This window comes from Macadamia integrifolia, chromosome 5 (assembly GCF_013358625.1).
Source record: "Macadamia integrifolia cultivar HAES 741 chromosome 5, SCU_Mint_v3, whole genome shotgun sequence".
Lineage (NCBI taxonomy): Eukaryota > Viridiplantae > Streptophyta > Magnoliopsida > Proteales > Proteaceae > Macadamia > Macadamia integrifolia.
Genome location: NC_056561.1, coordinates 7866489 through 7880865, shown reverse-complemented (window position 1 = coordinate 7880865; position 14377 = coordinate 7866489). Strand labels below are relative to the sequence as shown.

Here is a 14377-nt window from a genome sequence, read left to right as displayed (position 1 = left end):
TGTTCCTTTATCTTTTTGGGCTATATACGAATGAGTGTCAATTCATTGAGTAGTGATCAAACAAAAATTCTATTAAAAAAAGGTTGGGCATGGCCTCCATCAAAAGATTGCAGTGTAAAGTCCTAGAAACCTAGTCCCCCCACCTCCCCGGGGACCAAACATCCTTTTGTATAGTACCACTAATCTGTTTCGGAAAGCATTTTGAAATAATGTTATGTTTAATGCGGTTAGGGTGATTGAGAAGGTCATCTCTTCAGCATACACCATTATCCGTCAGACACACCTTCAGAGTTTTGGGTTTTTATCCGGATCTGCTTCTGAGAACATGGAGACAGATGCACCATCGGTCCAGAAATCTTTTATTGATCTTCCTGCTGAACTCTTCCAAATGCTTGCTTCTGCTGGTCCTTATCTCCACCGTGATGCTATACTGCTCCAGAAGGTGTACTGAATTCTCATTTGAGTTTATAATTGTTCTTAACTTTGTTTGTCTTTGTATATTGTTATTCTATGTGCTCATATTGAGTGGGTTATCTTGGTTCTTAATGGGAAGGTCTGTAGAGTATTAAGAGGCTACTACCTGTCTGCCCTGGAGCTTGTTGCTGGTGGAGGAGCTACTTTCTGTAGTGACAGGGGGAGTCGAGATCCTCGCTTGCACTTAAAGGAAGCTCGGATGAGGGTTGAGGAAGCCCTAGGGACATGTTTACTTCCTTCATTGCAGTTGATACCTGCAAATCCTGCAGTTGGACAGGAGATATGGGAAGTACTGAGTCTCCTCCCTTATGAGGTATGGATTACACCCTCAGTTTGTTTCTTCCATTTGATTTCTATTAAGCCTTATTGGAAACTAGCTTTATGAATTTTGTGCTTAGGTGCGTTATCGTTTGTATGGTGAATGGGAGAAAGATGATGAGCGGATTCCTATGGTTTTAGCTGCAAGGCAGACAGCGAAGGTACTTCAATCTCATTTGAAACTTGGTCTTTCTCTTGGCTGTTCATACTTTATGGTTTGTGTACCTTATCTGTACTTTATGATCCTACAGTTGGATACGAGAAGAATCTTGAAAAGGCTAGCAAAGGAAAACTTGAAACAGCTGGGTCGAATGGTGGCGAAACTAGCCCATGCCAATCCAATGACTGTACTTCGAACAATTGTTCACCAGGTATATTCTTTATTTAGGAGTTGCAGCAACTGAACTCCTATTAACTCTACTCAAAACAAAATGGCATTGTGTTTTGGGACTTTGTACAGATTGAAGCTTACAGGGATATGATCACACCAGTTGTGGATGCATTTAAATATTTGACGCAGGTGTGCTATTTTCTTTTCTGGTATTGCTGTGATTTCATAACCTTTTTTTAGGGGCATCCCTGGTGTACATGGTTGATTAATTGTATTTTAATTTTTAAGCTACATATGAATTTACCAGATTCTGATGATATAAAAAATAATTACCATAATTAATAACAACTGAAAAACTAGTCACTGTTATACATCCTGAACTCCTTTCCAAAGCTGGTCCAGCAGAAAGTTAATTCTTCAGATCTTTCCACCACTGTTATTGTAAGTAACACCTTACAATTAGGAATTTTATTATAATAAGTACATTTGTCATTTCTTTATTTTCCTGTGATTGTTATTTGTAATTTAATTGATGTGTGCACAGTAGACACTCATTTTACATTCAACGTTTTTGTGACTGGAGGGGTTAAATCCATCTGCTTGTTGCTTCTTTTACCAAGTATGGTTACTACAAGGAAGAGTAGAGATTTCGACCATATGAGATAAGAGATGTATCAAAAGGGATTATGGAAGAGTGTTGGTAGGGGATGAGGACATTGTGAAGAGATGGGATGAATATATTTGTGGCCTACTCATTGGAGATAATTTGAGTAGGAATGACCCGGATGATTGCATTATTCATCAAAACACCTCTTGTCATAGATATATACGAAATGTTGGTATGGTGGAAGTTACAGAAGCCTAAAGAAAGATGAAAGTAGGAAAGACATTAGGCCCAGATGAGATCCCAATAGAAGTGTGGAAGACCCTAGGAGTATGTGGGATTGTGGGGTATATTGGTTAATCAATCTGTTTAGATTATAAACACAAGGAAAGTGCTAGATGAGTGGAGGAGAAGCGTTGTTGTTCCGATCTAAAAAAATAAGGGTGATATCCAGAGCTGGATAACTATAGAAGTATAAAAATAATGAGTCATACTATGAAACTTTAGGAGAAGGTTATTGAAGCTTGGTTAAGAAGACATACTCATTTCTCGGAGAACGAATTTAGATTTATTCCATGTTGATCTACGACAAAAGCTATTTACCTATTGAGGAGGCTTATGGAATTATATAGGGCTAGCAAGAAGGATTTCCATATGGTCTTCATTGGCTTAGAGAAATCCTATGATGGAGTCCTTAGAGACTTAATCCAACATGTTCTTGTGAAGAGAGGCGGGTTGAGTAAATATGTGGATGTAATTAAAGATATGTATGAGGGTGTGGTGTGAGATCTGTGGGAAGTATGATTGGGTTACATCAGGGATCAGCCTTTAGCCCTTGTTTATTTGCACTTATAATGGATGAGTTAACCAAGAGCATCCAAGACAAGGTCCTATGGTGTATGCTCCTTGCCGATGATATCGTTTTGATGTATGAGACAAAAGCATGGATTAACGCTAGTGTTGAGCTATGGAGATCAATCTTGGAATCAATAGGCTTTAAGATTAGTAGATTGAAGACGAGTATATGATGTGTAACTTTAGTCACACTATGAGGGATAATGACATGGTGAAAATTGAGGAGAGAGAGAGATACTACAAAGTGACTATTTTAAATGTCAACCATAAATAAAGAAGGTGACATAGAGGATCATGTTTCACAAAGAATTAAAATGGGATGGATGAAGTGGAGAGGTGCGATCGGAGTGCCATATGACCGACGTATTCCTTTAAAGGTCAAAGGGACGTTCTATAGTACCGTTGTATGACTGGCTATGATGTATGAGGTGAAATGTTGGGCAGTTAAGGAGTGTCATTTGAAGAAGTTATGTGTAGCAGAAATGAGGATGTTACGATGGATGTGTGGCAAAACTAGAAAGGATAAAGTAAAGTAATGAGTTTATGGAGCTGATGTGGGAGTGGCCCCGATTAATGACAAGCTCCGAGAAAGTCTTTGAGGTAGTATGAGTATGTCCAACGGAGGCTTGGGGACGCCCCAATAAAGAGGAGTGATATGATAACGATTGAAGGGAGCTAAAAGATCCAGGGGCAGATCTAAAATGACCATGGGAGAAGTTGTGAGGAATGACATGCATAGTCTAGGTCTTGCCTCAAGTATGACTTCGGATAGAGCCTGTTGGAGGGTAAGGATCCATAACTGACTCCTTTAGCTGTGTTTCTCCTAACTTGTTGGTTGGGCTGTGCCTCTTTTCTCTTACTTTCACCTCTCTAGATTTTTCTCTATCATTTCCTATTTTCTTCATTTCTCTTTTTTTGTTTGGACCCCAGTTTTCCTACTTTGTTTTGCATGGATCCTTGTAGCCAACCCCATTAAGTTGGGATAAGGCTGAGTTTGTTGTTGGTTGCTACAAGTTTTGTATCTCTATATTGTAAAAGATGTGCATAATTAATTTGCATAAGCAAGGTTTGAATTTCAGTGAAACATGCCATTTTGCCCAGTCCCTAGCCTCTGGTGCAGTTGGTCTAGAGGAACCAGCTCCTCCCCTGAACTCTCTGGTGTTCTTTTGCTTTTGCCAATCTGTAATTCTGCTTGCAGCCTGAGCCTGCCGTACCTCTTGCCTCTCATGCTGTTGCCAGTTGCCACATCACCAGGCATGCCCTCATCACTATCATATTCCTCCTATGTAGCTGTCTGTTTCTCTAGCATTGCGTCATTAAACTCATCCCTCAGTCCCTCGCCTTCTTGTTCAACTTCTTCTGTATATTAACCTTTATAAGGGCAGAATGTGTCCTTCAATTACACAGCCATTACTAGACACCTTAGAGCAACCAGGGAAGACACACTCTATGTCTGGGTAGATCCGGCAGCTCATCAAGAAATGGTAGGACAGCTTTGAAATCTTATCCAATAGTTTATATGGCTGAAGTAATGTAGTTTATTCTTAATCATAGCTTTACTACATTTAGGCTTTATAAAGGGAGGGTGAAAAGCCTATTGGAAAGGGTAACGGGCCTATAGTGGAAAATATGTGGGTCAAGATTTCGCATAGGCTTGAATGAAAACATGGGGGCCATAGTTGTCAAGGTGTCGCTTTGTTGTCCAGGTGCCATGTTCACCTAGGTGCCTTGTTGGTGTTGCCTTGCGTCGAGGCCCCCTCCAACACCTTGGGTTGCCTAGACACCATGACAGCTATGGTAGGGGCAGTGGTCTGGGTTGGCTGGCTTTGGACCCTTGACATTCTCTACATGTACTAGTTGTCAACCTAGTTGGGTAAGTGAACTTTTTGTAACTGAAAAGCGCTTAGTTGTAATAGTATTGTAATTGTAGTGTAACTTGGAAGTTAATATCTGATACCCCATAACATTTATGTGTAAGAATAACTTTGGAATTTTTTTTCCCGCTGTCTTGGACATTTAAAACATGGGTTTTCTGTATTGTACATGTATTATTTATATTCATGTATTTGTGCACGTTTATGTGCATGCGCACCAGATTTTTTTACTTCACCTACTAAAACAAATAATCCCTGAACATTTCCCACAGTATTTTTCTTGTCCCCGAATTTGTGGACTATGGTTATATGTTAATAAGTAAGGAGTAGTAAAATTATTCTTGTTAACATCATTAATGTCATTATTGTTGTAGCTTTGTTGGTATCATGACTCATTGAACTATGTTGCTGCAGCTTGAGTACGATGTTTTGGAATATGTCGTGATCGAGCGCTTGGCGCAAGTGGGACGTGAGAAACTAAAAGATGATGGCCTTAATGTATCAGATTGGCTTCAATCTTTGGCTTCTTTTTGGGGCCACTTGTATGTTTCATTATCTTGCAGTATTTTGTTCTAAAGCATAATGTGTTGAATAATTAATCTGAATTATTGCTGTTTAGTTGTTTGTTCCCTTTATTAGATGCATTTTCCCGTTTATTAGCTGCTGTTTTCATTATCTATTGCTAAGAATCTAGTTAATTTTGCATAATTCAGTGCTTTGCTAATTAAGTTTTGGTCCTTAATGCCAATCTAGTTGTTAACAAGGCTCCAGTATTAATTTTCTTTTCTGGATGCTTGGTACTTGTTTGAGACCTTTAATTTTTATGTGTGTGATGTAGGATCTATCAGATCTGACTGATCTGATTGGCCTGTGAGTAATGGGCCCACTAGTGGATTGGAATAGATCCCAATATGATGGCTAGATGTGGGCTAGATCTGATCTCAGATTTAGCGGTCAGAAAATATTGGAAAGAATATTCCAGATCTGAGGTCAGATCTGGATAAAATCTGATGCCAAATCTAACGATCAGATTTTCAAAGAATTGCTACCAGATTTCAGAAATTAATTTCCGGATAATTTGAAGACTAACATCTTGTTGGGGGGGTGGGGGTGGGGTTGGGGGGTTTGGAGGGAAAAGAAGAAATTGAAGGAGAGAAAACGGAATAAGAGTAGGAAAAACCTTCCTAACGTTTCTTGGGGGGGGGGTTTAGAGAGTGAAAGAGGCCCTTCTATGGGGGATGAGAGAGAGAGAGACAGGGGAGGGCTAGAGTAGTGAAGAGAGAGAGAGAACACCAACAAAATTGGCAACAACCAATATTCCAAAACCGAAATCATATCATTCCTTTCACCATAAATCTTTAGGTGGGGGGTTTGGTTACATATATATAGACCACAAAAGAGAGAAGAAACAAACTCTATTGAGGACTCTTATTTCCTAAATCGACTTATCCTAAAATTGGAAGTACAATAGGATTACAACAACAACAACAACAAACAGCCTTATCCCAACTTAATGGAGTTGGCTTCATGGAAGTACAATAGGATTCTTCATAATAAAAAAGCTAACTTATAGCCCATGACTTCCCAAAGCAATAGAACTACTAAACACCCAAATCACTATCTATTGCTTGGCCCCACAATAAAACTGTGGACACTTCACTTTAAGACTGCTATTAATTTAAATTTTAACCTATGCTGTTAAGACCCAAATTGTTAGATCAAGCCATCTCAAAGTGTTGAGATCATGCTCCTGCATAAGTGTTGTGTGGGTGTGCATTCGTGCGACTGGTAGTGTACGTGGAACCGTGAATGCATGGTTAACAAAATTCTGTCTTATGGGGCTACGAAAAGTCTATCACCCATTATTTCTCTTCTTAATGATTTGGGATAGACTACTCCATTAGGAGCAATGTTTTATGGTGCAACGTAGATTACAAAAAGGGCGTACCCAGTGCACGAGGCTCCTGCCACTGCAGGGTCTGGGGAGGGTCATAATGTATGCAGCCTTACCCCCACTTTGCGAAGAGGCTGTTTCCAGACTCGAACCCACTACCAATAGCTCGCAATAAAGTCCTTCTTTTAGTATGTTTTTCTCCCTATCCTATCCTTAGACAGTAGTTTGAAGGCCATCCAATGGCTATAAGTCTCTTAGTTAGTTAGTATCTAATTCTGGGTCCTTGTTTTTAATTTTGAGTCACTCCCATAACTGGTGGTCTAGCCATCAGATCTGGCTGAATTTTTGAAGAGTTGAAGGTCTACTCAAACACTACCTTTGACTGGAAGTAGAGGCCCATCAGAGGCGGCCTTGGGGCTATTACTGTTGATACCATTAAGTTTTTATTTTGGGGGTTATTCTGTTGACTCAATTTCTGGTTCCCTGTTACTACTGAGAGTGTGGGTTATTCTTTTGTGCTAGTTAACTACTGTTCGCATATTATTAACAGTCTATTGTCCAATGAAACATGAGTTTCCCTAGTTACTAATTTAGACAGCAGGTTGTCATCACAGTAACCTAGCCTTGTTGTGTTATATTGGTCTTTTGACCGACACATTCTGTGGGTTGACCTTGAGTCGACATCCCTATACTGTTAGCCATATTATTAGGCTTGTGACTGTTAGACATTGCTCCACATCAGTTCTATTGGTCCTGTTGTCGGGCTGGGTTGTAAGCTTGATGTTTAGTGACCCTAGTCCCATCAGATACTTTGCTAGGGGTGGTTGCAAGTCTGACATTTGTGGAAAAGTGTGATTAACATACTCTGGTTTGATTCTTCGTATGGATTTTGTCGAACGACAGATAAATAAATTATATGGATCAGCAGGATGTTTCTTTTGGCCTAGCTGCATTTGCATCTCAAATCAACTACTAAAGCACATTTTCGTGTTGCAGGTGCAAGAAGTATCCCTCAATGGAACTGAGGGGACTGTTCCAGTATCTTGTGAATCAATTGAAAAAGGGGCAGGGGATTGAGCTTGTCCTCTTGCAGGTAATTTACTTGTTAAGTTATTCCATTTTGGTGTGTAATTATGAAAAATTTATGTGTTCTATGCTGTGTGAATGATACAGGAGCTTATCCAACAAATGGCAAATGTCCAGTATACCGAAAACATGACAGAGGAGCAGCTGGATGCAATGGCAGGGAGTGAAACGCTACGATATCAAGCTACCTCTTTTGGGATAACGAGGAATAACAAGGTGCTTTCTGAGGGCTTTAAATACTTTTATCTTTGGGGGTGTTTGGGAATAAACCTGCGATCACTTTGTGAATGAAGATGCCCCTCTATAATTTCCATTCAGGTGTAGGCTTTCTTGCCTTACTATTCTCATCTAGGAGCCAAGTACTATGGAACCCACAGAAATGACATCCAAACCATAATGCCTGTAATTATCCCAGGGGTTGGCAGTTTTGCTGAAAGATGGATGTTGGTTCTTGAATAGGTTAAGAAAGTGCAAGGTTGTCAGGATTTGATGAAACTTGAAGCATTAATGGGAAGGGATGTGGTGAGGTGAGGAGAAAAGTGGTTTCTTCTTGTATTTCAATGGTGTGGCTTGTGTTGGTGGTGATAGGAGAAACTTGGAATTACGGATCCTTATGAACCACAACTATTGCAAATCTAGGATTTATGGCATCAGATTCCATAATAGTGAAAGGGCATTGTCACCATTTTATGAAATCCTTCCCACTTTTAAGGGGAATTCCTCCAACAGCTTGGCCTGGAACTTGACCAGTTGGTCATTTGCAAGGTGCTTTATGACATGCTTCCACCCATGTACTACCATGTGACAGGTTATTGAATATGAGGTGATTTTTAAACTTAACTAGGCATGGTGACAAGTAGAAGTGATGTGGGAGCAATTCCTTGGACTGTCCAAACCCTGTTGGGGAGCCCAGATGGGGATGAACCGGATCCAAAGTTGGGTCTTTGGTCTAGTAGGATATTCTAGGATTTTTATTTTTGGAATTCTTTGTAATTTTAATTATCTTTGGAGTTTTAGTTGAGAGTGAGTCAAAGTCGTAGGAGATAGACTAGTAGTTATCTTGGTTTTAGAGATTTAATAGGAGTTTTATTTCTTTTTATTTTTCTATATATTTGTACCCAACATTACCAAAGACAGATTTGGATTGAAATGAATTTGAAGACTGGGTTTACCTACTGCTTGCTGTTTACCAATTGGGAGTGTGTACTCTCATCTTTTCTTCCTCCTCTCCCTCAAGGCACCTTACCTCTATTTCTTACTTGCGGTGATAATGATATATTTTTAATAAAACATATTGCTATGAGTTCAGAGGATACAAATTCCCTTCGCAATGGCATGACAAGCTTACTTAGCTCATGACCAATATAACATGTTTATTGGCATGTTTCTTTCAATTTTAGATGATTTGAAGATATAAGAAATTAAAAAATCCATTTTTAATTTAAAATTTTTTTTTTTTGAAGAATACATAAAAATGAAAGGGAACAATTCAAAACTCACAAATCAATCAAGAACATCATAAATATCTATATGTTTATTTAAAAATTAGAGATATTTTGTCACAAGTCAATCTGGACTGCCTATTTTAGTAAATTTAAGGGCCATTTTGCTTAATGAGGTAATTTCCTGAAATTTTTCCTTGTTCCCTCTGTTTTTATGAGTAGTTGGGAAAGGATTGATACTAAACTTTTCATTTTCGGTCACAGTTGGCCTCTGCTCTCATGAGCATCAAAATCAAGATAGTTGTTTGGGTTTTTATTGTGGATGATGCATAAATCTGAAACATTGTGCTTTCAAGATTTGTCTTCTTATGTGTATTTTTTTTTTTTGTGGGGGGGGGGGTGTGAATGAAATAAAAAGAAGAAAGGAGGAGCAAGTTTTTATAACGGTTTTGTATTTCATTAGAATGCCATTTTTTGCCGACGACTGAAAAGTGATCTCTGAGCCTAATAGCCTATATAAAAGTTGCCTCCTTCAGTATGTAGACCTGAGAGTTGTTCTCTTAAGTGTTTCTAAGCATGTTCTCTTAAGTGTTTCTAAGCATACTATCTGGTAGTCAAGTGGGAAGGCTTTTTAATCTTTCAGAGATCTTGCAGGCACTGATCAAATCGACTAATAGACTGAGAGACGCATTGCTCCCAAAGGAAGAACCTAAGTTAGCCATTCCTCTGCTATTGCTCATAGCTCAACATCCCTCTGTGTGAGTTAGACATCTCTCTCTCTCTCTCTCTCTCTCTCTCTTGTGCGTGTGTGTGTTGTTTATCAAGTTCTCTTGGCTGAGTGCTGCAACAATGGTATACCTGTGTAAGTAATTGGCTATAATATGGTTCAATGCACTTCAGGGTCATCATAAATGCTGATGCACCATACATTAAGATGGTCAGTGAACAGTTCGATAGATGCCATGGAACCCTTCTGCAATATGTGGAATTCCTTTATAGTGCAATAACTCCAGCTGTAAACTATGCTCAGCTGATCCCATCTCTTGATGATCTTGTCCACAAATACCATCTTGAGCCTGAGGTATGGTGATTGTCTGTTGTTTTTGTTCAGTCAACCAAAAAATCCTGCCATATAGCAATGCTGGTTTTATTATTATTATTTTTTTTAATTCCCATTTTTGTGTTTTGTTCATGATGAAATTAAGTTTCTATTTGGGCTGAATTTTCTCATGATCAGAATTGAAATATTTCAGTGATTTCACTTTGAATTTTCGTAATTTGGGTTGAAAGTATTTAACTTTCGTATGAATGAATTCCATCTGGAGTAACTAAATGTTTTTATTTTGTTCCCTGTTGAAATTGAAATACTTTGGTCATTTGACCATTGGAAAAAATAGAAAAGTTGGGTGATTTGAATGACGATTTTAATTTCATTTACTGCTTCTGTCAAGTTCCATTCAAATATGAATGGAGAGTAGCAGTGAGTTTGATCTTCGATGCATTGTCTTCATAGCTAGGGCTACAACTTGGGCCAGGTGGGTTGAGCAATTCAGGAATTTTGAATAGGGCCAAGCCTCAGGCTGGGTGTAGATAATATTCAAGGTCAAAATTTTCATGGGTAGCCTGAGTTACATCTATACTCATTGCACTAATACTCCAACACATATACCAAGGAATTCTGAGCAATACCCGTAAACAACATTAATGATATTTTACTGTTCCAGGTAGCCTTTCTAATATACCGGCCTGTAATGAGGCTCTTCAAGTGTTCAAGTGGTTCTGATATCTGCTGGCCTTCTGATGACATTGAAGAGCCAAACACATCAATTGCAGACCAGGAGTCTGAATCCTCAATCTCATCTGCTAATTTGGTCCTGGATCTTGGTTCTCAGAAGTCTACCACGTAATATTCTTCTCTGTTTTAATGATCTTGTTTGAATTATAGGTGTATCATTGCATGGAAAGGCATGTACATATTTCTCAAATATTTGTACTTGTATCTTTGGGCCTTTTAATGCTTATATCTGTTTATTAATTATGGTGCGCCAAATCTTTTTATCATACAGGTGGTCTGATCTTCTTGTTACAGTGAGAACAATTTTACCTTCAAAAGCTTGGAACAGCCTCTCCCCTGATCTCTATGCTACATTTTGGGGGCTCACACTCTATGATCTCCATGTTCCTCGGAACCGTTATGAATCTGAGATAGCTAAGCAGCAAGCTGCTCTGAAAGCTTTAGAAGAGCTTTCTGATAATTCAAATTCAGCTATCATCAAACGGAAGAAAGACAAGGAAAGAATCCAGGAATCTCTAGATCGCTTGACCGCTGAACTCCAAAAGCATGAGGAAAATGTTGCATCTGTTCGTCAGAGGCTTGCACGTGAAAAGGATAAATGGCTTAGTTCGTGCCCAGATACTTTGAAAATTAACATGGAGTTTCTTCAACGCTGTATTTTCCCGCGCTGTATTTTTAGCATGCCAGATGCAGTTTACTGTGCTGAATTTGTGCACACCCTACATTCTCTTGGAACTCCATTTTTTAACACTGTTAATCATATCGATGTTCTCATATGCAAGACATTACAACCTATGATCTGCTGTTGCACTGAATATGAAGCTGGTAGACTTGGGAGGTTTTTGTATGAGACGCTAAAAATGGCTTACCATTGGAAGGTACTCCTTGTGTCAGAATATACTATTTTCTCTATTATTTTCTGTTGTCAAGTTGATGAAGATCATGCTTCGCCTAATTAGTCTGTACTTTTCTCACTAATATATGCAAACACTTTATTTTTCAGAGTGATGAATCAATATATGAACGTGAGTGTGGGAACATGCCAGGCTTTGCTGTCTATTATAGATATCCGAACAGTCAGCGAGTCACATATAGCCAGTTTATTAAGGTGAGTTTTTTGCTGCCATAATGTGTGAAAATTCGCCGCACTGAGTCCCCTCTCCTCCTGGGCTGTTTGCAACTGGTTCTCTCTCTCTCTCCCTCTCTCTCCTCGATATAGCCTAAGATGTATTACGAACACATACTCGATAGTGTGGCTTGTAATTATCTTGGCCAGTTGGTGGTAGTATCTTCCAAGTAGATATCTTGGCAAGTTGGTGAAGTATTTTCCAAATCAAGTGCGAGTGAAGTTGAATTCACCATGTGCTCAAAGAAAGGTCTAAACATGGTAAGCCTGAGGCTTGAGATGGATCACTAAATTTGGAACTTTGCCAATCCGGAGGAGATCCTATCTATATAGTTACTGGACTCAGGATTACAAAAAATATGACTTTAAATATAGTTGAATGATGAAACATGCTTCATGCTACATCATCATTCTGTTGGGATAAAAGCTTAGTTGAATTGAGCTACATCTATCTGCATATGAATCATGAAGATTGGTTCCTTGTCCACGAGTGTGATTTCTTGAGCCCACAGGTTGAGCTTTGAGATTTCTAAAAACAGATCTTACTATCGTGACACAACATGTGGTGGGATGCTCTCTGAGGGAATTTACTTTCTATTCGTACCCAGGTGAACAATGGCCATTAATAAACAATAAATTGGTCTTAAATGATCAGGTGGTTGGCACCTTCTGTTGCTGGGATGTGAACAACATTTGGGCATATCTGTCATCGTTGTCAAAGCCCTCCAGAAATGGCAAGGCTTGCACTCGGCACTTGCCTTGGTTGTCGAGGCCTTGCCTTGGTTTCCTTAGCCTGATTTTGACATAGGCAAGGACCCTTTTAAAAAAAAAAAAAAAACTCATGCATGATTGTATGCTTTTATGGTGCACCTTATCAATTCTTTCAAGGGTGTTAAAAACTTAAAACTGGAAACGAATACAACTAAGTCCTGTAATCATGGTGATTAGAATGGACACTTTCTTGATCATGTTTTTGGGTTTTAGTGAATGTTGAATGATCATTGATTGCTTGGGGAATGCTTCATGTCTCCTTTTTAGTTTACACTTTATATTACTACTAAGTGGACTAAATATTAAAATAATTTAATCAGGATATTGGTAAACAATAAGTACTGACATAACGTGAAAGGTCCATGCCTTTACCAATAAGGCCTTGGCGCCTTGGGACCCTGGCCATCACCTTCGCTCACCTCGGAGAATTAATCTACAATAGCTGTTATATGTGCAGTTTAGGCTTTTCTTAAAAAAAATGGTTTGTTTTACACAACCAGCTTGGATCTCTTTTCTCTGTATTCGAAATTGGAAGTCTAGCATGCTTTCTTGTCCCCCTTGATTTGTCATCCCCCATTTGCCTCTGTATGTAACTTTCTTGACAAAATGGGTGGGGCCTATTAGTTTATGAATTAATACATGCGAGGATGGGCATTGACATTAGGAGTGACTTATTGAAAATTTTTGTGACCTGGATATTTCATTCCTCCTTTAATTATGAAGCTCATTACCTAGCTAAAGAGGCTGCTCGGTGGATCGTAGGCTTGTAGCCACTACCCAAGACTGAGGTTGGAAGCAGAAGTCAGAACTGGGAAATGGAAAACCAAAATGAACTGGCCTGAGTAATTTTTGGGAATTGAAATGGAATAATATTTTAAATACTAAAAGCCTTTATATAATACTATGCAATTTCAGTTTTCAAGTTGAACTCTCCTTAAAAACTTTAGAGACCTAAATCGGGATCCATACACACAATAATAGACTAATAGCTGAGATTTGTTTTGGGCATGATGCGGGACTTATATGAAAGAATAAAACTACATACTGGACATCCAATAAAGAATATATTTAATAGGCTCATTCAACGGTTCTACCACCAGATCCAAAAATTTCCCATAGAAAGCTTTTGGTTGTGGAGTGGAAAATAAGACTTTTGTGATTGACTGCTAATAGTTGGGTTAAGGCTTCAATGACCATAATGATGATATCTGTTTTTTCTATGCCCTTCTCTTCTTCAAACCGAGCCTTCCCTAGCCAGTGATCAAGTTGGAGACGGAGCTTAGTCAATTTTATTGCTAATCACAATACGGAATGTTTTTTGTCTCCTAGAAATTTGAAAAATCTGTTAACCCGAGTTCTTGAGTAAATAATGGGTAGTAACTTTCTGTTGTCTTGTAGCCTTTGTTTATTTCTGGATTTAGATATTTGCAACTTGATCCTGCTTTACTTGGTGGCTTAGTGGATGAAAGGCCCTCTGGCTTGTTCAAATAACCTCATACTGTCATAGGGCCCTTTGATATCCTGTTGCCTGCATGGGTTTTATTTTTCTATTAGCTTCTCCTTTTTGTTCTACTTCATTCCCACAAATGGCAGATTCCTGGAAATCCTAGTTGAATGTTGGCCCACACAAGGGCTAGGACGTGTAGGGTCTGGCATCCAGGAATACACTGAGCAATGATGTTTCTGCTATTTAGATGGAAGGCTATAAGTTCTTGACTTAAATTAATAATATCATAACGCTTTAGCTGTTATGACACATCGTCAGTTAAAACATCTATCTGGTTTCATTATGTCTTTTACTTGTTGA

General features: G+C 38.8%; 2 protein-coding genes across 2 annotated transcripts in view; one reads left to right on the top strand and one right to left on the bottom strand.

The window, feature by feature from the left end:
• The window catches only part of LOC122079209, a 38619-nt gene extending 28954 nt beyond the window's left edge, over positions 1-9665 (bottom strand). The window contains exon 1 of the mRNA XM_042645476.1: positions 9649-9665. The gene's annotated coding sequence lies outside the window, so the exon portion shown is untranslated. The remainder of the gene's footprint in view (positions 1-9648) is intronic.
• The window catches only part of LOC122079208 (THO complex subunit 2-like), a 31633-nt gene that overhangs the window by 12097 nt on the left and 5159 nt on the right, over positions 1-14377 (top strand). The window contains exons 14-26 of the mRNA XM_042645475.1: positions 232-442; positions 554-787; positions 873-953; positions 1044-1163; positions 1253-1312; positions 4871-4998; positions 7347-7443; positions 7524-7652; positions 9533-9636; positions 9779-9959; positions 10603-10781; positions 10945-11551; positions 11677-11781. Of these exons, the coding sequence (XP_042501409.1) occupies positions 232-442; positions 554-787; positions 873-953; positions 1044-1163; positions 1253-1312; positions 4871-4998; positions 7347-7443; positions 7524-7652; positions 9533-9636; positions 9779-9959; positions 10603-10781; positions 10945-11551; positions 11677-11781 (2236 nt within the window). The remainder of the gene's footprint in view (positions 1-231; positions 443-553; positions 788-872; positions 954-1043; positions 1164-1252; positions 1313-4870; positions 4999-7346; positions 7444-7523; positions 7653-9532; positions 9637-9778; positions 9960-10602; positions 10782-10944; positions 11552-11676; positions 11782-14377) is intronic.